At 38.3% G+C, this 22,637-nt stretch overlaps 2 protein-coding genes across 10 annotated transcripts in view; both read right to left on the bottom strand.

The window, feature by feature from the left end:
- LOC122093737 (disease resistance protein L6-like) overlaps positions 1–11,108 on the bottom strand; it is a 32,258-nt gene extending 21,150 nt beyond the window's left edge. For 8 of the 9 annotated variants that reach the window (XM_042664192.1, XM_042664193.1, XM_042664188.1 and 5 more), the window contains exon 1: positions 10,489–11,107. In XM_042664192.1, the coding sequence (XP_042520126.1) occupies positions 10,489–10,979 (491 nt within the window). In that variant the 5' untranslated portion in view covers positions 10,980–11,107. Of the gene's footprint in view, positions 1–10,488 lie in introns of all 9 variants that reach the window. The other variant, XM_042664187.1, reaches the window with a different exon arrangement.
- Positions 11,109–18,306: 7,198 nt separating this feature from the next.
- LOC122093578 (UDP-glycosyltransferase 82A1-like) lies at positions 18,307–21,743 on the bottom strand. The gene is made up of 2 exons (XM_042663932.1): positions 21,216–21,743; positions 18,307–19,267 (listed from the first exon to the last, which is right to left on the bottom strand). Exons 1-2 carry the CDS (start codon positions 21,691–21,693, stop codon positions 18,381–18,383), a joined length of 1,365 nt encoding a protein of 454 aa, XP_042519866.1. The 5' UTR covers positions 21,694–21,743; the 3' UTR covers positions 18,307–18,380.
- Positions 21,744–22,637: the final 894 nt, after the last annotated feature.

Here is a 22,637-nt window from a genome sequence, read left to right as displayed (position 1 = left end):
ATTAGCATGTTAGAGTGTGTGTACTAAGGGTAGTTTGGGAATTAATTATGTCACTTGTACCCTTATATTATAATTTATAATTCTTCTTTTTTCCCTTTTACCTCCCTAGGGAGGTGTATGTAATTCCATATAATATATTAGTGAAGTACGTGTTGGCGAGATTATTCTCTCATAACACAACATTCTACCTCCATATCTCTTCTTCTCCTTCTTCTCCTTAATGTCCTTCCACCTTCGTCCCTAACCTTCTCTTCTCCTCTCTTATTCTCTTGTTCTCTTTCTAATCTCTATATTCTAACTTGGTATCAAAGCTCTACAATCTTAGTTGTCACTCTTTAAGGTTCTTACTTCCATTTCCTCTCTTTAGAACCCTAAATTGCAAAGGGGTTCCAAGGAAGAGACCATTATGAGAAAAACTTGAAGAACTCATTAAATGAGCTTATAAGAAGGTCAAACAACCCTAAGAAAAAGTTATATGTGAAGGCATAAAAGATTGGAGCTGTTTGGAGCTCACATCAACAAAAATTAGGTTCTACAAGTCCACCGCCAACTTCTTCTTCTCTCTCTCTCATCCAACCACCATTGGAGGTGGTGTATGGCTCTTTTGGATCGCCCAAGGCATACCTAACACCCATGTATGCCCTCGGTTCTAGGAGAATAGAGTTGTGACTTCACAACTCAAATCTTGCTCTCTTTCAAGGTACCGCCTCCCCTGTGTTGTGGTGTTTGGGAATCTGAAATGAAATTTGTGGTCGATTCCAACAATCTTGGGTTGATGAGATGTATTGTTTGGACTATTGAAGTATTATGGAGTAATGGTTCATCTTGAAATGTGCATTTGAGTTAGATTTTTTTGTGTGGTGTAGTTGCCCCCCTTGTTGGGTTTGTTTATGAGTATTGGAAAGGAAGACTTGGGTAGAGTGTCTAGTCCCCATCTTGTGTAAGGTTTCTTTTATAGAATATGTCTATTGACAATGGACTTGGTGAAGTTTCTACCAGTGAATCGAGTAGTGCTCATCCTACTCAGATGACTTTTGAGAATCCAAATACTCATATTTCTATTGTGAAGCTGGACAACACCAACTTTTTAGATTGGGCTCACTTTATGAAGCTTTCCTTGTGGAGTAGGGGAAAGCCAGGGTATGTTACAAGTACCTTCCAAGCTCCTAACTAAGATGACCCAACGTATCCAAAATGAAAGACTGAGAACTCTATTGTCATGACTTGGCTGATATTCTCTATAAAACCTGAAATTCGAAGGAGTTTTATGAGAAAAGAGACTGCCAAGGACATTTGAGACAGTATTGCCAAAAATTTTGACCGAGTGGGTGACTTAGCTAAGGTCAATCAACTACTTCAGAAGGTCATTACAATGAAGTAAAAAGATAGGATCAGTTTTTTAGTACTACAACATTGTCATTAGTATCTGGGAAGAATTGCTTACAAAGAAAGTAACTATCGCTACAAATATATAGCGAAAAACCCTAATATCGGAAAGTACAAATAAAAAATTCGGGCGGGGGGCTACTACACCCCTGCTATGCAAGGGGGCCTCCTGCCCCCCTTTCAACCCCCACGGCCTGCTTACCGGCAAGCAGGACCGTCATTCTGTCGAGGAGCCTGCACCAGTACTCCCTGGATTAAACTGCGGCGGTATACAAGACATCGCACACCAACATTCTACTCTCTCTGTTCTCTTTCTTCTTTTTCCCCCACAAGACCTGTCCCCTCCCTTTTATTTTGTTGTCTTTTTCTCCCCCACACCCCATGGTATTGCTCTCCTTATTCTTTTTTCTTCTCTCTGTAGTACAATGGATTCTAATGGACAGATCTACCCTATATATGGAAGCTGGTCACTAGGTGTATCCCCTAAATCTGGTTGGTGTTTAAGTACTTCTACCCACTTTCCCTTAAGTATACATCTACCAATTGTCCATCATAGCACTTTACATTGAGTTTGTTATTTTTCTAGCATAGATGTTGGCTACCACTTTTGCTATGTTTGGTAACATTCCAGAAAAACATTTATGGAGTTTTTTCGTTCTATGGGAATGAAAAAACGGAATAAGGCGTTAAACGGAATAAGGCGTTTAGTGCATTTATGGTGTGTTTCGTTTTTTGAACAAAAAGTGAAAAAAGAATACTAGAAACGAGAATTGACGGAGTCGTTCCAGTTTCGTTCCGAAAAAAAAGAGCATTTTGACACAGAAACTGAAATTTCCATTTTTTACACGAAACGTCATTTCTGGAACAGAAACATTACCAAACGCAGCCTTACTATGGCTTAGTCTTATAATTTTGGGATTCTTGAAAGCTCTTGCATGCTAGTATTTGATTAAGTAATGCCTGATTTCTGACCTCATAGCATATAATTGAATATTGTTTTGTTTAATGCATGTAGCCTATGATTTCTATTGTTCACTGCTCACTGTTATCATTGCTCCCCATGTGTATTCGCCTCATGTATGCTGCTGCCTCCCTAACTAGACAGCCTTTAGGTGTAATTGGTGTCTACCGTAAGTTAGCATTGTTATCTTCGTAGGGAAACTTAGGGCCCGTTTGATCTTGTTTCCAAAAACGGTTTTTCCGTTTTTCTGTGCTTAGAAATGGAAAAACACCCCTTCTCCATTTGATTTTTCTGTTCCGTTTCATTTATTTAATAAAAAAAGAAGAAATTTATGTCTACTTTTGTTTCCAAAAACAGGAATGAAGAAACACCTCTGATTTGCTTGTCTGTTTCTTGAAACAAAAAGTGAGGGGAAAAAATATGAAAACCCCGATGGTTTTGTGACTTCCCAAAACCCTTCCCACAAAAAACCCAATAGAAAGGGTATTCCTCCATATCTGGCGCTCAACTCTCTGCAACTCTCGCTGAAACTCTCCAATGATCAGCGACTCCAAGGGAATGATCTCTCCCTGCTACTGTCGCTGCAAATCTGAAGGTTCTCTGCAACTTCTCTGTTCAGGGTGAAGCTCCTCCATCGTGGTTCAAGTCGTCAAGCTCGAAGGTGTCTCAAGCTCCTTACGGTCCCTTGCAACTCCCCTCTCATCGTTCAATGTATTCCAAAGTTCTTGCAAGGTAAAATTTCGATAAACCCTAATTTCTTCACTGATTCCAGCTCTGTAATGGTGGGATCTGGGGTTTTTTCTCAGCGAACTCTGTGGTGTTTGCCCGTGCTCTCCTACTAGAACGTTTAGGGTATCAGTGTTTAATTCTATGTGACAAGTAATAGGGGAGATGTAATAAAGGTTAGCAGAGGGCTTGGGGTTTAGGGTATCAGTGTTTGTGTGAGCTTTCTTTTTTCTCTGGTTTTTTTGCTTCATCTCCAAGAACTTGACCCATTTCATTTTCGTTGCTGAGGATTGAACCTTACTATTTAGTTTCTCTTGTTTTCAGGTATGTTTAGTTTTTTTTCCCTCTTTATCCTGGTTTTTGTTTCATCTTCAAGAACTTGGAATAGCTTCCCATTTTCCCCCATTAATTTTTTGGCTTTCCCTACGATCCCTTCTCCAAAACTTCAAACCCATTTCGTTGCTGAGGATTAAACTTTGAACTATTCAGTGTCTCTTGTTTTCAGGTATGTTTACAGCTTAGAATCAACTGGGTTATGCAGAATACATTCTAATTTGAGTTCAAACTTTGATTCTATTGCGTTCTGATTGAAGAGGACCTTTGTTCATAGTCTTCTATGTGTTTCTGTGTGTGTAGTATTTCTCTAATCAGATTCCTTTCAAGCCTATTCATTTCCACCCTGTATAGGCACTTGGCTGTGGGGTTGTGACTGGCCATGGAGACCCAACTATGGTAGATAAAACATTTGGTGAAACTTTGTCCAAGAATTCAGGAGGCAATTGAACACATGTAGGTCCTGTATAATTTTGAGTTGCATTTTCTTGAAAATTTAGTCAGTCCGTTTTAGGCAAATTTAGACCCATAAGAACTTGGACAGAGGTTTTGATCAAACATGAATATGAGCCATAATGACAGCTTTCTACCATTTTGTTGTGCTTCTGTTTCTTTGGTATTTCTTCAGAAGAAAATGAAAAGGGGGGGGGGGGGGGGCAGAAGGGAAAAATTGAAGGTCAAAGCTTGCAATCAGTCAACAATAGATTTTTTTTTTTTTTGGGTGAAATTGGATCATAAACATGGGAATTTGGTTGAATAGAACCAATGCTATAGAAGAATTACAGGTATAAGGGGCAGGAAGAATACAATGAGGGGAAAGAATTTAGTGCTTCGCAAAATGTATCTAAAGATAATAGGGTTCTATAAGATTTAACACAAAGAATCACCTTTAGGAAGGAAGGTCAGAAATGCGTACTCATATTTATAGAAATGTATGGTTGTAAATATGAAAGGATATATCCTATTTGGGTGAGGGAAAGGAGGGTTATATAGATTTAAAATTTGAATCTACGAAGTATTACTGTTTGATTTTCTGTTTTCACTGGCCTGGATATGAATTCTCCCATTTTGTTGGTTCTATAATAGCTTCACTATTTGTGAAAGGAATCAAAAGATTTCAACAAGCATCAGTCATACAAAATTGGTAAATTAAATTTTAGATGGCAAACTTTCTTGTTCACTCGTCCTGGTTTGTTGCTTAGTTAAGAAAGGTTTTGGATCTTCTTAGTAGAATATTTTATTGCTACTGTTTACACTCACTTTGGAAATTTTGGTTGTTTCTTTTGAGAGATTTTCTTTTGTCATTGTTGAATGCCAATCTGTGAATGTTCAATATACATACATGATTGTGAGCTGATGATTCTTAACTTCTACATGATTAATGTTTCCTTTGTGTAGACAAAGACAATATGTCATATAGTGGAAACCCTACTCCTACTCCAACCACAATCCTTTGGAATGCTACTGAGTTGAACAAATTCATCAAATTAATAGTTGACACTGTAAGGAATGGTCAAAATTCCAACTCCACATTCAGTAAGGTTGGGTGGAATAACATTAAAGTAGGACTAGAAGCAACTTTCCAGCGTCCATTTAGAAAAGAGCAGCTGCGTGATAAGATGACTAAGCAACGAGGTGACTACAATAGTTTCAGGCAGTTGCTCGACACCAACGGATTTGGTTGGGATTCAAATACCAAGACTGCTACAGTTGAAGATTCTGTTCGGGAAAATGCTATAAAGGTAATCCATTCCTTGAAGCAATAGTTAATGGATAAATACTATTTTTTTTTCCAACCATGTATAATATTGGATTATTGTGGATTATAGGCAAATCCAACTTGGGCCAAATTCCAAAAGAGTGGACTTCTATGGTGGCCAGAGTTGTTAGAGGTCTTCTCAGACTCAAATGCTCGAGGAGATAGAGGAGTATATCAATGTACTGTTGGAAGCAAAAGTCCATCGACATTGATCTTGACTTTGAGGATGAGAACGATACACATGATTCCCCTGAAGATGTAGTAGGGTTCGATGATATAGATCCTACAGATGTTGACGAAGTGGTCAGCCATTCTACAACAAAGCGGAAGCTTGATAGAACTCCCACAGACCAAAGGAAGAAGAGTACTACACAAGTCATTACCAAATCTGCATATGACTTCAGCTCATATGTGGCCTGGAAATGGAAAGGGGGGTTAGTAGCACTCCCACTTCCAGAACAGTTCTTCCAACTGTCAATAATCTGGTGGATGGAATGTACAGTATCAAAGCATGTTAGGTATTGTTGAACAACATGACAGAGTTAACAGAAGAGATGTGGGTGAAGGCTCAACAAAAGATACACAGGAGTGTTGCTTGGAGAATATCATTTGTAGAAGTTGTTGCTGAAAAAGGATGTGGATGATTAGAGCATTGAAGTAGGATTTGGGAGTTTCTTGAAAACAATAGGTTTCTTTTTAAATTTGAGGATGACATGGATATCTGTTTGTTTGATTTTGATGGATGGTTCATTTTTATAGATGGTTTGATTTAAAAGTAGGATATGGGTGTTTCTTCCATATGTTGATTTGTTTACATGATTTTTTAAAGGATGACATGGATATTTGTTATTGTCTTAATGATGAATGCATTTTTTAGTTCTTACATATATAGTATTTTGTTATCCATATTCATTTATATATAGCCATACAGGTATGGCAATGAACACAACCAACTTCGAAGATGATTCATCCAGTGATGATGACATCATCCTATATATGTTCGAAACATTTTTAGATTACCTTCGGATTAGGAAACCACGTATGGATATTAACTACACAGGAGTTGTCATGGTCGCAGAGACATTGAATGGGCATTCAAATCTCTGTTACAATGACTTTAGAATGAGAGACATGTATTCCTTAATCTACATGATATGATGATACATAGAGGATGGTTAGATGATAGTTGTTACATACGGGTAGATGAACAACTTGCAATTTTTATTGTGATAGTAGCACATAGCAGTAGTAATAGACAGGTTGCAAAGAAATTTTAGGATCTGGACAGACAATTAGTGTTGTATTTTAGAAAGTGTTGCACGCTATGATTCAACTAGCAAATGAAACAATCAGGCCACCTAATTTTGATGTGGTCCCGTCAAAGATTCAACATAAACTAAAGTTTAGCCCTTTTCTTTCAGGTAACCTTGTATGACTTATGCTAAGTGCAAATACTATCAGTTACTAGTTAATGAGTGAATTTTAAAAGATATCCATATTGTGTGTTTCATTTAGGATTGCATTGGTGCTATTGATGGCACTCATATTAGTGCCATAGTACTCAGATAAGAGCAAACCCGATACAGAAATCGGAAGGCATTGATTACACAGAATGCTATGTGTGCTTGTTCTTTCGACATACGCTACACATTTGTGTACGCAGACTGGGAAGGCAGTGCACATGATGCTCGGGTTTTTGAAGAGCCAAGATCAAATGATACCTTAGATTTTCCTCATCCTCCTCCAAGTAATTCACAACAAACAAATCACTTGTACGTTATGTGTCTTTTTGGACTAATATACTCACTTGTGTAAACATTATCCATAATACTTGAAAGCAAGTACAAGTTCATTGCTAAGATCCGTGCCCTCCGCCTGAAGAAAGTGGTAGACTCTCTTATTAGTGACATTCAATCTGCTTTCATCCTTGGAAGAAGTATTGGTGATAACATTCTCCTTTGCCATGAGATAGTTAGAGGTTTTGATAGGAAAGGCCATCCCCCTGCTGCTCTCATGAAGATTGACATCCACAAGGCATTTGATTCTCTAAGATGGGACTTTATCACTTTTGTTCTCAACAAGATGGGGTTCCCTCCTACTTTGACTAATTGGATCTTCCATTGCATTGCTTCCCCAAGGTTCCCTTTCTTGGTTAATGGTAGCCCCACCGGATATTTCACCTCCTCAGCTGGTATTAGACAGGGATGCCCTCTTTCCCCTTACATCTTCTGCCTGGCCATGGAAGTTCTCTCTAGAAGCCTTCAATCTGCCACGAACATAAATCTCATCACCCCTATCCCAAAGTGTAAAGCCTTAAAGCTCACCCACCTCGCTTTTGCTGATGATCTGATGATATTTTCCAAAGCGCATAGCATTTCTACTAATGTCATTATAGCTTGCCTGGATCAATTTGCTATGATGTCTGGTCTTCACATTAATCCAAGAAAATCCCTCTTATTCCTATCCGGGGTTTCTGAGGAGACCAAAGCCTCTTTTGTTGAGGAAACTAGATTTTATCTTGGATCCCTCCCAGTCAGTATTTGGGCTTTCCTCTAATTCCTGCGAGACTCACTACTCATCATTGCTCTCCCATGTTGGATCTCATCCGTAAGCAGTTGCAGCTTTGGAAAGGAAAGCTTCTATCATTTGTTGGGCGCCTTGAGCTTATAAGATCTGTCCTAAAATCCTCTTATATTTATTGGTTGGGGATCTATGGGCTGCCAAAGCCCATTTCTTCAAAATTGAAATCGATCTTTGCTGCCTTCCTTTGGAAAGGTGTGAATCCCCCAAATTTCTTCGGCCTCTTAGTTGGGTAGCGGTCTGTCTCCCAAAGAAGGAAGGAGGGTTGAGGTTGAGAAGGATCAAGGATGTGAACAATGCAGGAACCCTCAAATTGATCTAAAAAGTGGTCTCCAAAAGGAAAAGCATTTGGGTGAATTGGGTCTACTCCAACATTCTCAAGCAAGACTCCTTCTGGTTTGTGCGCATTCCCTCAGATGCACCCTGGGTGTGGCGCAAGATGCTCTCCCTCAAAACTATTGCCTTTAGAGCTATCTTAGCCCGGATAGGTGATGGCTCTTCCACCTTCCTCTGGCTCGACCCCTGGCACCCAATGGGTCTCCTCTCCAGTATTCTCAATGCTAAATGTATCTGTAACTCAGGTCTGCCTAGGCTTGCCAAGGTAGCTGATATCATTTCCTCAAAAAACATGGTGCCCTCCTGCTCCTTCCTCTCCATTGTTCACTGCCATCTGGAATTCCCTGCCTTCCATCCTTCCAAATGGCATTCCGAGAAGAGACTCCCTTCTTTGGACTCCTTCCCCAAACGGATCCTTTTCAGCCAAAGCAGCTTGGGAATTTGTCCGTGTTCAGGGCTCCCTAACCCCTTGGCACAGGCTCATCTAGTTCAGGCATCATATCCCTAGATAAAGCTTTATGGTTTGGAGAGCTTTCACGAATTGCCTGCCCACGCAAGTTTTTCTATCTCAGAGAAGGATCCTTGCTCCCCCAGCTTACTCTCTCTGTGGCTTTGATCCAGAAGACATTGAGCATCTTTTCTTTGCTTACCCTGTCTCCTCCTCTATCTGGGCTTTGGTCTTATCCAAGTGCTGGTCAGCCAACAGAAGAATCCTCCTCCTTCATCGAGAGTGGATCTAGATGGATATGACTTTCCATGGGAAGACCATCTGTGATATTTTGGCCAAGCTTGCATTTTGCACAACCAATAACCAAATTTGGACAGAAAGAAACCTTAGTAAATGGACATCCAACTCTCGGCCTATAGGAAAGATTTGGCACTCCATCTTCTTTGATGTCAAAGCCAAGATCTCAAAAGTTTCATCCTCTTGTCCCCCCTTCACCTAGAAACTCTCACATTGTGGATTCCTAAGAGCTTCCTAGATCTGTGATTAGAAGCCCGGTCTCTCACTGAGTCTCCCCCCCTTCTCTTTCTCTCCCTCCCCTTCTTAGGGCTTGTATGTATTTTCTTCTCTTATTCACCCAAAAAAAAAAGTATTATGCTATGGACTCAGGTTATGCAAGCCAACTTGGGTATTTGATACCCTTTCGAGGAGAAAGGTATCACTTACCAGATTTTAATGGGGAGAGAATGGGTGCAAGAATGCCAAAGGAGTTGTTCAACCACAGACATTCCTCCTTACAAAATGTTATTGAAAGAACCTTTGGCGTATTGAAGAATAGATTCCAAATCTTACAAAAAATGAAGGGTTACCGTATCGAGGACCAAGCCAACATCATAGTTGAAGTTATGGGCTTCACAACTACATCAAAGAACAAGCTATTAAAGATGATCTTTTTGACAAATATGGCTGTGAACAGATTGTAATTGATCAACTAAATCCTAATCATCAAGGCTTCACTGCTCCAACTACAAGTACAAATCAGAGAGGAGCAAGACAGATGTCAATTTTGAGGATAAATATAACAAATCAAATGGCTATATCGAAGGGAATGCCTATGATTCTTATTGAAGGGCCTTGATGTTTTGATTTTAATGACTTTATGTTAGTTGCTACCATTAATGATTTTATGTTAGTTGTTAGAGTATATGTTATGCAATAGACAACTCTATGCTCCATTTACTTATGTCACATTTAAAAAGACATTCCCTATTGAATCTCTATCACATTGTGTTTTTCATTTTTAATCCTCTATTAGATGTCTTCCCTTTTGTCAAAATTCTAATGGCATAACTGTAATTAATGATACATGCATAAGAAACCGTTTCTAGAAACATGTGAAATCAAACACCATTTATCTACTGAAAATGTTTTCTGAAACGGAAAAATCAAACACTTTTTTGAGGTAAAAAGAAATTGTTTCTTAGAACAGAAACGGAAACGGTTTTTTCCGTTTCTACTGTTTCTAGACACAGAAGTGGCGGAAACAAAATCAAACGGGCTAGTTTCTAGGTTTAATCTACATCAGCTTGTTAGCCAGGGCATAAATTAGCAATCAAGTATGGTAAATTCTTGTTGTTCGTAAGCCAAAAGATTTCTTAGACTGGCATATCGAGGAAATTCTTCTGGTTTGTGCATCTACTTCTGCAATGAGGAAATTTATTGAAGGGTCTAGAATGGCCTTGCGCCAAATTTCGGCCCAAATTTCAATAATTCCAACGTGCATGTCAATGCATCCTATCATCTATCCGTTAATCCTCTTGGCATTACAGAATTTTTTGGTAATCAAAGATTACGTTTGATCCTCAATTAAATGCAATCCAAGAATATATGCGAAATATAACCAAAATATAGAAGACATAAACCCTTAAATATGGAACCAAAATGAAACTGTGTTGGACTTACGTGTCTTCCTTCGAATGCCATCCATCCAATTTTCCAACATCTTTCAGAGCATCTCGCCATTTTTGGACCGTTGTCTTGTCGAAGCGCTTGTGGTGTACCTTAAAGGCCTTCGCATATCCGCCGGTCTGGTTTCGCACATCCGTCGGTTCAACTTTGTAGAAAATGGGGTAGACGATCTGATTCCTTGTAGTTTTGCATTCAGATATCTCCTTTACCTCATTGAGACACCATTTACTCGAAGCATAGTTCTTCGAGAATATGGGAATGGAGATTATTGACTGCTGGATTGCAGCGAGTAGATCCGGCCCAATTTCATTTCCCTTGCTAAGCTCCTCATCGTCTCTGAACGTTCGAATTCCAGCCCCAACCAAGTCCTGGAAGAGGTAATCGGCGAAATTGGTGCGAACGTCTTTGCCGTGAAAGCTCAAGAACACTTCAAAACTCCAACCAGAAGAGGATGAAGAAGAAGAGGCCTCATGATCAACTGCCATTCTATCAAATTGCTTGATATCTTTACAAAAGTGAATGCTCTATGCACATTCTTCCATTTTTATATCGTACCCCTCGACAGCATCTTAGCCCTCCAAGCAAGGAATGAGAGTCAAACCGGCGTCTTCGGCAGCGTTCCAGCCACTTTACTTGTTATATTTTATTTTCCTCTTCTTTTTTTTTTCTTTTTTTTTTTTTTCTTTTTTTTTTTGAGAGGGATAAGTATGCTAGCGTAGTACCTAGGAATTAAGAATGCTAGCGAGATTTTGATCATAGGATTTGGTCAACTTGAATTGAACCATTGGATGGAAAGAAGATATACAAATTTACAACTTTTTCCACGGTTGCAACACCTTTTCTCTCACTCTTTCTCTCTCTTCTAGTCGGAAAAAACATTCATTTTAGTGGATCCAGTCGGGAGAAAGCAAACTACGGTGAGATCTTTTATTAGATCAGACGAAGAAAGTTGGATCTATTTTCGTTTTCTCAAATCGAAGCAAAGCATGAGAGAGAACGTATTGGAGATAAATCATCAGGTGCAGGAGGAAAGAGGGAGAGAAAACCATGGCCAGAGGTGGAGGAGGGAAGGGAGCTCGCACATCTCTATTGCCGCCGCCGCCACCGCCGTTGCTGCGGCAAAAGGAGTTGTTTTCACATGAACTTGCCGGCAACAGTTGTTTTTTTTTTTTTTCCTTTCTTTCTATCAATTTGCAAACAGAGGCGTGTGCATCGCCAACAAGTTTTTTCCCTTTCTTCCACCGATTTGTAGAGAGCCGCTGCTACTGCCGCTGTTCCACTGACTCCTCTAGTTTGAGCTGCTGCTACCGCCGCCGTTGCTATCACCGTTGCTGCTGCTATCTCACCACTTTGTCGCCGCTACTGTAAGCAGGAGAGGTTGCTCTCCATGACTCGCTGCTACAAGCTGAAGAGTTTCTCCACCGACTACTCTTGTTTGAGTCGCTGCTACCGCCGCTTCCCCGCTGCTACTTTCCCCGAGTTTTGAACTTTTTCTCCACCAAGTTTTGAACTTTTTTTTCTCCTGGTTTCTTCGGCAACATTTTTTTTTTTTTTTTGGTCCTTCTATAGATTTGCAGACAGCGGCGTGAACATCGACAAGAGTGGTTTTTGTTTTATTCTTTTTCTATCGATTTGCAGGAACATTTGAACTTGGCGATGATGCTTCGAGCACATTGGCCGGAGAAACGACGGTGATGCTCCAAGCACACTGGCTGGAGAAGGGGCTGATTGGGGGAGTAGTACCGTGGAGCAGCGGTATTGGACAGGTTTTGTAAGACCTCGCCACATGAACGGATCAGATTTTTTATGTTTCATCTAACGGTTAAAATCCCGCTAGTATACCTTATTCCTAGGTGTTATGCTAGCATACCTGTCATTTTCCCTTTTTTTTTATTGGCTGAAATAGCCCTTTTATTTTTATTTTTATATTTAAATATGGGAAAAGGTTGGGTATGCGGCGTATGCCGCCGATGTCAAGTATATTAGCACCCATTGTGTCTATCTCTCTCTTCCCTTTTTTTGAAATGACTCTCATATCCTTTATGAATGATACCACAACATGTGATCCTATTGGTGCTATCCACTAACATACTTGATATCGACGGCATACCTATCCTTCTCCCATTTAATATGGGAAAGCATAGGTCACCTAAGGATGTGTTTGGTTACATAATTCCTTGGAGTTTTATTTCGGTTTTGGCAATGAGTCCATAGAGAGTGTTTCTGTTGATTTGTTTTATTTTTTAAGATTTTTTGGAAAACTGTTTGGTTACCCATAAATCTGTTACGCAAATCTACCTAAAAATTGTTTGGTTAACCTAAATCGTTGAGTTGGATTCTGTAGAATCAGTCCTAGAAATTGTTTGGTTACCCTATTATGTCAATTGGATTCACTTGGTTGCATATCTAGTTCCGACCAAAATATTGGATCAAGTTTTCCTTAGGCCATGATCAGTGTAGGAAAATCCATTTTTTTTTATTTATTTGTTATGAAGCAAACCAAGTAATATTAAACAAGGGTATGTACATCACCTAAGTCTATATTACCACCTCCCCTACTTTCATTAGTAATATTACAAGCCATCCCCCATATAATTTCCATAGCACAATTATCTTCCCTTCTATAGACATACTTGTTGGGCTTAGATAATTCCTGTATTTTATAGAAAGTAACAATATAGAAGTGGTCAAACACCCTCACTCGGATGTGGAAGGAGATGAAGTAATTTCTTGTTGGAGATCCATACTTCATGAACATTCCAGTGTTCTACCCAGAAAAAAATCGTCTGTAATTCCGATCTCGTACAATCCCATGAAATACCACCTTCAAGGGGTAACACGTGTATTGATACCAATGCAATGATCCAGATCTGATTTAAATGCCTCTTCACTGATTTAATGTTTTATTAGTTGCACCAGATCTGGACCATTGTATTAGTATCAATACACGTGTCACCCCCTGAAAGTGGTATTGCACGGAATTGTACAAGATCGGAATTGCAGACGATTTCAACCCGTTCTACCCTTGCTTTTTTCAAACCTTGTAGAGTGTAGGAAAATCTCTTGATTATGGCTTTTGAATGGACAATAGAGGGAATCGCATAATGGTAAGGGTATGTTTTGATTATTTGTAAAACAGCTCCAAAGATGTTTTAGGCATGAAATTATTACACATGATCGTTGAATCCAAATCATTTCCTAAAATAGTTTTAAAACTGTGATTGGATCAGTCAGTATTGGCCGGATCAAATAGTTATTCACCTTGATCGATTCCTGATCCTAATCTCTCTGATCTTGATACATAAGTATGGTCCAAAGGTAAAAACATAACAAAAAGAAAATTTTTCTTATAGCACCCCTAAATTTAAACTTTATATATATTGAGTACATCCCTCATTTTGAAAATAAAATTAAACTTAAATCCATTCTGTTAAACGAAAAGCATTAAGTGATGATATGGTGTGATTAGTATTTTCTAAATGACAAGTTTACCCTTGAAGAAGGAAATTTACCCTTCCATGTAATATTGTGGATAAATATTTCGATTAATCTCCGACGATAATGACGATCATCTTCACTTGCGGATTGCGATTAACCATCAGCGACGACCCGAAAGACGACGACGATCACCTGAGGTTTAAAGTTTTTCTGTTTTGCAAGTTGTTGAAGTTGGAATCTCTCACTTTGTGATGGAGTGCTTTATTTTTAATTATTTTCTTGGAGGAAGGATTACTTGTTCAAGACCATGGAGTGAATAATTTTTATTCTATTGTTGATGCAGAAGGAGTGAATGATTTACTCTATAAGAATCCATGTCTTCAATAATACCCTTTTTTCTTTATTTTTAAGTGGCAACATCTATCTAGTCTATGCATATTCTATTCTTTAACCACATTGGACAAGTAATACTGGCAAGCCATCATTTGGGATGTGCTTTGCTTTTATTCTTTTCTTAGATACAAGTTATAATCAAGGAGTATTGCTTTACTTTTATTCTTTTCTTCGAATCAAGAGTTGCAAGGAGTGATTGATTGATCGATTCGGCACTCACCCATCCTGTACTTCCTTTCCTCTTATTAGTTCTTTATTTTTTATTGCCAACATCAACTACTCTATGTGTTTTGTGTGTGTAGTTTATGCTTTATTCTTCTTCTGACTTGATTTCTACTTAATTGATCGCAATTGCTTCTTGTTTACACAGGAAAAAGAACAGGTGTGAGAAGTTATGCAGCTGCTGGTAAAGAATTGATGATCTCTACCACTCTTGGATGATGACGAATACGAGGTGTTATATATGGAGGAGTATGAAACGCTTAAACGAGTAAAATGATGGGAATGGGTTATTATATAGAGAGGAATTATCACTTCCCTCCCATATCAAGTTCTCCCGTATTTTTTCAAATATTTCACTCCCCTCCCCTCAAAGGAAAATATTTTATCTATTGTGTCAAAACGTTTGAAAATATCTTGGATTCTATTAAGGTTACCCACCATATTAGTTTGGCTGTAAATAGGGAAGACTTGCTCTTTGATTAGTCTACCTTAATGGGAGATGAGCATTATGTTATTAAAGGAGACTAAGTCCCCTTGGTCACATACTAATCTCATCCATTAGAAGAGTGCATTGAGTAAATACTAAGGAGAGAAACCTACCTCCATTAAAGAAGAAGAAGAAGGTTGTTCATTCGTGTAAAGACGGCATCAATGCCTGCGTCAAGCTTTGCTAGAAACAACACGTCATCGGCGGTGAACGGTATGTCGCTTTCTCCTCTTGTATTGAAACGATTCATAGTATATTAGCAAGATCCTTTAATATGATTAGGAATTATGATGATATAAATTCCATCATTTAACATTTTAAATATGAAAAATAAAAACCGAAATATGATTTTTATTGCTTATCAGTTACTTTTAGACTTTTAGATAGTATTCAGTGCGACGGAAAAAAATAATATTCCTTTAATTATGTTTTAATGGATTTTATTTTCAATAAAGGAAAAAGTCTCAATTTAAACTTTCTTCACTGAATGGGAAATGCCTTCCGCTTTAACTTACTTTTTCTTTTTCGGAAGAATAAAAGAAAATTGGTTGAGAAGTTAGATAATTAGGTACATCAATGTTCAAATCAGTCACTTATAGGTGAGAGAGATTTTTATTTAAAAGCTAAGTGACACATAAGTAGGACCACATCGTTGGCAGGCCTAAGCCAAAGAACAGGTATAAACATAAAATCATAGACATCCAAAAGGAGGGGAATTGCACTCCAAGGCCACAAGCTGGTTCTACCATCCAAAATGGTGTGATTTAGCTCCTCCGAATCATTCTATATTTCTTCCATATTCCATCCATTGTTACGAGCTCGTTTTAACCCAAAGAGAAAGCCCTTTGTGCTTACTTCAAAGATTTTTCTTGTCATCATGTAATCGGCAAACAGTGAGAGACACTTTCCATTGTCAATGATACTCGCAAGGGTGTTCAACCATCTTCAATAAAATTAAAACGATGGTCAATTAAAGCAAAAATAGAGTAGCACCTCAAAACAAGAAGGTCCTAAAACTGAAAATTCAATGAAATCTCCTTCAATTCCTAAAAAATAAAGCGAGTAGTGTGAATACGAACCATAGCTAGTGGGAAAAATATCAATGAAACCTCACAAGGAATGCATGTAATCTCCTATCGGAAAGGAGCAAACTCCTAATCATAAGCACAAATGGATAAATGGAAAGAGCACTCTACTTGAAATACAATTTCTAGTCGCAATTCTATCGGAAAGTACTTCAAAATGCAAAAAATTGAAGACATAGAGATATAGAGAGGGAATGGATAGATAAACAAACACAAACCTATTCCTAAAACCCCTAAAAACTATGTGAAAACCTCATGAAACTAGACAATTGCGAAGAAGAAGAGAAGCAAAACCTAAAAACCCCAACTCCCAACTCATGAAGTCACCTTATTGGAATCTTTTAATTGTTTTAAAAATTAAAGATTCAAAATATTATTTTGTTTATAGAAATGTGTTGGAGATGTTTGTCTCTTCCTGATAGACACTTAAGTGGCCTATAGGTGTGGCTATTGGAAGCATGTCTTATGGAAGAGACATGACTTTTTGGAACGCTTATTGGAGGTGTCCCTTCTTTATCTATATAAAGAGAGACAATCCCTACTTCAGAAATGTGTGTGCTTTTTTTTTTTTTTTTTTTTTTCATTATTGTTTGGTTTTGTTTTTCTAAACTATAAGGCATAACCTTACTCTTCCAAAGGGTCAAAGTCTGTGTGCAATCAGACAATGATCAATGGTTGGTTTATCTTTGAGGCAAAACGCAAGTGTCCCCAATTGTACTTCTATAAGGAACGTTTCAAACCTTAAGGAGAGTATCTATTTTCGATACAACTCAACCTGTTTAGTTCGTTGACTTCAACAAACGGTGCTGATCATCTTCAACAATTTATCTTTTTTCAATCAAGGAATGGATCTCAACAATATCAATTTCATGACTATCAACATCGGGTACTTATTTCTAACATGCCTTCAAATTAGCTACATTTCTCATGAAATCACCTTCAAATTACTTTCAATGTACGGATCTCAAAATTGACCTACAAACTTATGCATCTGCTGAGAAGGGGTTCTAAAGCAATGACTCCCAACTCCAGCTGAGCATGCATCATTTCAAATATGTGTTGGTTGTGTTCACAACAATGAACACCACCATAGCCAAGCCACATTTTTCAATAGGACTTTGGACGCTTTTTTGTTATGGTGCATGAATTTGGAATTGATGTTGGATAATATATTTTGGATGATATGTTTTGAAACTTATAATGCAGGGGGAGGGGGGATTGAAATACATATGCATTAATATTGGATTTGTAGTTGTTTTGAACATTAGATGTAGAACTCATATAATAATTCACCAATTTATATTAGAATACTGTCATTTTTATTTTCCATATTTTTGTTTCTACACATTTGAAATTAATACCGTATGATCTGTTTTTTTGCTATTCTTTTTTTTTTTTCTACCATACCATTTGGAATTTTTAGCTGTTTAAAACTCATACATTTTTTTTTTTTTTTTTAAACTATGGACTCACATTCCCCTACGTTCACACACAAAGGGATGAAATGACTATTGCACCCCTCCTGTTGGAAGCCCTCGCATGGCCTCCCTCGTTGGCCCCCCCCTCGTTGGTGCAAGGGACACGTGACCGAGAAACATTCTTTTTCCGCAAAGCACATGGAATTCATATATATATATGTGTGTGTGTGTGTGTGTGTGTGTGTGTGTCCTCTACACTAGCACGGGGGCCAATGGGAGCACACACAAACATCCAAGGGGAGGGACGAGTGGTCATTTCACTGTCCCATGTGAGAGGGCTCGCAGTTACGGTCGGGCAACACTTTTTATCCCTATATATTACGTTGTAAATTTTTGGAAATCTTATTTTTATTATAGGAATTTAGTATTTCATTATATGTGGCCCACATGACTTGTGACTAACCTATTGTTCCATTATTTGTTTTATGATTTCACCCAAACTATTTAAATGAATGGGATAATTAATGATTTTCAGAAAATTTAATTGATTGGATAGGATTGATGATCACAAAGAGACCTATTTCACTTTCCCTAAAAAACCCATATTTGATAGTCTTTCATTATATAAGGAAGGACCAAGTTTTCCTGCGCCTACACTAATCCATTCACCGTGAGGCTTGAAATGTGAGCTGGTGGTATTGGGAAATGGGAGGTACTAAACCCTTATAGGGATTTGTGAGCATTAAAATAGTGAATGGAGCATCCTCAATGGGTGTAGGAAAACTTTTTACTATATTTAATTTGATTTTCACAAAAGTTTGATGAAAACAATAATTGTACTAGTCAATATATTGATCTGCAGAGATCACTTACAAAGGCTGTCAGACTAGCTGCAGCTCTTGAGCTACCCTTGTCACCAAAGACCCTTTCCTTCAATTCCAAGGCCCTTTCCTGCATCTCTTCCACCTCTTCCATCACTCTCTTCACACCCTCCTCAACATCTCTCCATCCATCACCTTGCATTTCCACTCCAATCCCCCACACTTTCACAATATATTTACAATTTACAAATTGGTCCCCAGAGACAGGATAGCACAGGAGGGACTTACCACATTCTATGGCTTCCATTGTAGAATTCCAACCACAGTGTGTGAGATAACATCCTATTGCCTCATGTTGAAGCAACTCTTTTTGAGGAGCCCATGAAACCAGCTTACCTTGTTTAGCCACCCTCTCCAAGTATCCCATAGGTAGCCCTTTTCGCCACGTAGGCGATATAACCCAAATGAATGGCCTCCGCGTGGCTTCAAGCCCCAATGCAAGTTCATTAACTTTTTCTTCCCCAATTGTTCCCACCCAACTTCCAAATGACACATAGATGACTGAGCCAGGCTTTTGCTTATCTAGCCAATCCAAGCAACTCCTATCTTCTTCCCAAAAGCTAGGGTTCTTGTTTCCTGAATACCTAGTTAAGGGTCCAACTTGGAATATAAGTGGATAATCTTGGGTGCTCTTGATTGAATGGTAGTTCTGTTTCTGATCATCATATCCTTCTGGGAAAGTATTTGCAAGGAGCCATTGGAGAGCTCTCAATCTATCAAAAGTCCTTAACCAGAATGTGAACCTCGATTTCTGTGACGCGGAATCTCCCACTAACCATGGTAGATCTGTAGTACTCAATAGAGATTGACCTGGTAGAAAGCATCCTTCACCTTGATGTTGAGGGATTCCTGCCAAAGCACAAAATCAGCACAAAAACCATCAAGTAATGAGATCAGCTAATGTCTGGATCAGGAACAATAAAAAGATTGTTTACTTTTAACATACTAAGTGGTCCAACCAGTGTGTGACCAACTTTGGACCGAACCAGGTTCAGCATGCACTTTGCAGCTCAACCTTACTCCCTCTCTCTTGAACCAGCCGGGCCAATGTGGCTGGTCTGGTTCAGTATATAGTGATCCATGTTATTATCAGATGGTCTTAGACCAACCCTGATAGGTTGTTTTGGTTTCTAATTTTGTTTCATCATTTGGCTTATCTTTGCCATCTTTTAAATTTGATTTGCAACCTTTGACTTCAACCTTGATATCCATATCATAAGCAACTGAAAAAACTAATGATTTTGTGAACTTGAATTCTTGTGTATGACACCGTTATTGGTATTTTTTTATACATGATCAAACAATATAAATCATTATTGGTCATATTAGATTCCGTGATTGCTTAAACAAATGAAGATTTAATGCCTTGACAACCTTGAAGACTTATATTTTACTGATCCATATTTCCGACCAAATCATGATGCACATGTTTCTTAAACTATAACATGGCATTCCACATGGGCCTTATAATCTCATAAAAAAAGAACAATGATTAAGCAACAGTTACACAGACCAGACCATACCAGATTTTCTGGTTGAACCAGTTATTGGTAGAGGATGTTACCATGAAGATACTGATAATCCAATCAAATTGTCCTAAAACTAAACAGCTTAGCTGTAGGGAGAGTGGAAAGATCTTATTATTAATTATGGAGAGAGGGTTCTTAGAAGACAACATGGTTCTTACAACAGTGTAAGGGCCAATGGGAGCACTAATAGAAAAATCAGCATGAGCTGGATTTTCGCTCTTCAGGAGGCGCAAGAAGGTCATTTTGTCTCCCATTCTGTGTAGGTGCAGGCCGATGCTGCCCTTAAGGTTGCTTTTTCTCATAATTATGATTTTGTTAAACCTGCCAATTAGAACCATTTTGACTAATCAACAATATTGCATGAGATGGTATTGAATATAGTATATGATTTAATGATAAGTCAAATTTCGAGAAGATCAAAGAAAATACTATACAAATATACAAAGTTTCTCAAATTAGCTTTTATAAAATGATATCTTCAAATCAACTCTACAATAACAAATATTCTATTGGATAGTATCTAAGAATAACAAATTCTTGATGAAAAACCAAATTATTTATATAATGCAAATTAAATATCCAACGACCTCTAGTATATGACTACAGACTAATAATTATTATTTAAAATGTCTCTAACTTAATGCAATGGATATTCGGATACAATGGATATTCGGATACTCCATAGGTCTTCTCATAACATTCTTAGAAGTTTACCTGATTTTAAAACTTGATAAAAATAGAGGCTTATATGAGATTTAAGTTGACCTACTTTAAATAGAAATAAAAAAAAAAAAAATTCAGTTCAGACGCATGTTACCCGCCACCGCCCCCTTTTTATTCTGTAAATAAAGTTCATCTCCCTATTTACCCACAAAGAAAAGAAAAATCCTCTCATCTCCCTCTAATCTTTCTATTTTTTTATTGCACTTCTCCATTTTGTATTAATTACGTAAGGGGGTTGGAGAAGAAAAAGTGGAAATAAAGCTATTAACTTAATTCAAAAGGCAAAGTGTTCCTTCACCCGCGGAAAAGGGATTTTCCAAAAAAATGTACCATCATACACCTATCCCACTGGAATGATAGTCATTGATGAAGGAATTCCTCCTTCACTGTGACATAAGGAAAACTCGTTCCAACTTTAAATGAATGAAATTTCATGCATATGAAATTTCTTTGTTAGATGTAAATGAAAAGCATCTTTCAACAAGAATGAAATAGGAAAGAATTAAAGAGAAAATAAGAGAGCTTGGTTAGATAGATAATCTTACCAAACTCATCAATAAGCCCAACATTGATCATATCTGGAATTGAGGTGATCAAGTGGTACGTTGCAAGCATGGCAGGCCAAAACCCCGCTGCAGGGACACCACAACGGTTCGCAACTTCGATAGCCCATGAAGCTACCAAATCAACAATCACACAAGCAACACCACCATCTTCATCATCATCAAGCCTAGAGATTATATGCTCTAGATGGATTGGCATGTTACTCTCCATGGCAAATGCAATAGTGAAGAAGTTGATTGGTTCGTTCTCGTCCAAACCGCTTGGGATGGACATGAACACAATCCCATCATCTTGTCCAATTTGTGAAGACATGATTCGACGGTGAATGAAGTCGGGGACGATGATCACTGGGTCAAACCCATGGCTACGGAGGGCCAAGGCAAGCTGAGCCATAGGTGTGACATGGCCTTGTGCTGGGTAGGGAACCAAAACAACCTTTGGCCTCTCTATGCACTTCATACTCAGACAAACTCTAGAAACAAAGTATCCTTCTTCTTCCCCTTGACTTCAACTCAAGAATTATGAGAGAATGAAGAAGCTAGTGAGGTCTATATATACTGAGAGAATCAGAGATTTCTACACGTTCTAGGTTTGATCAACTTTGCACGTGCCTGGACCGCCGAGTCACGTTGCCCCACTTGAATGCGACCGTCATGTCCGGTCTGGCAAATAATTTAAAAATTTGATCAAGAGAAATGACTTAGAAGTGAAGGGAGCACCATAATACCGTGAAATCAACAGTCAGATTAGAATCTTTTGCATTACTACCAGAATAGAGATGGGAATTGTAAGCATATCTGATGTACAAGGACAGCAAATGAAAAGAGTGATATATGATTAAGACCATTTATTTGGAATTATCTCATCACTTTTAAGATTCTATTAATGGTGGATTCATCCTCATATGGTGGTCCCCACACGCCTTACATCTTTTTTGCTTTACACTGTTAGATAAAAGAATTGTGATGATCCATGATTAGAAGGTAGACCCCAAGGACCATATATGTAAGACAACTCTCCAAGTTAGGTCCATAAGCACCACCTTCTGGCATGAAAAACGCATGGTTTAGTATTAGTGGGTTCTTCCTTTAGATGGCCGCATACGGGTAGGGTCACCTATCACAGTGCACATAATAGACTAATACGTACGGTTTGGAGGCCATTGGGAACGTTTTATATATGTACCATACTGGTGTACAATAGTGGGATTAAACTATACCTTCAGTTTTGCACTGGTCTTGCTGTTCCGACCGGTTATTGAGATCAGCCGCTTCATTCTCCTCCTTACCATGTTGGGTCAAGTCGCGAATCCGATATGTAGAGAATCGAAATAACTTGACAAAGTATCGCAATCATACCTCTAAAAACAAGAAAGAGGTACACCCACAAGAACTACAAGACAC

Source organism: Macadamia integrifolia, chromosome 11 (assembly GCF_013358625.1).
Source record: "Macadamia integrifolia cultivar HAES 741 chromosome 11, SCU_Mint_v3, whole genome shotgun sequence".
Taxonomy (NCBI): Eukaryota; Viridiplantae; Streptophyta; class Magnoliopsida; order Proteales; family Proteaceae; genus Macadamia; species Macadamia integrifolia.
The sequence above is the reverse complement of the archived record's forward strand: the minus strand, read 5'-3'. Positions and strand labels throughout refer to the sequence as shown.

Coding starts and splice junctions, on each gene's coding strand:
- LOC122093578 (XM_042663932.1), bottom strand. CDS start 21,693: ATGAAGTGCATAGAGAGGCCAAAGGTTGTTTTGGTTCCCTACCCAGCA. Junction 19,268..21,215: donor TGGGCTTATTGATGAGTTTG/GTAAGATTATCT, acceptor GTGCTTTGGCAG/GAATCCCTCAACATCAAGGT.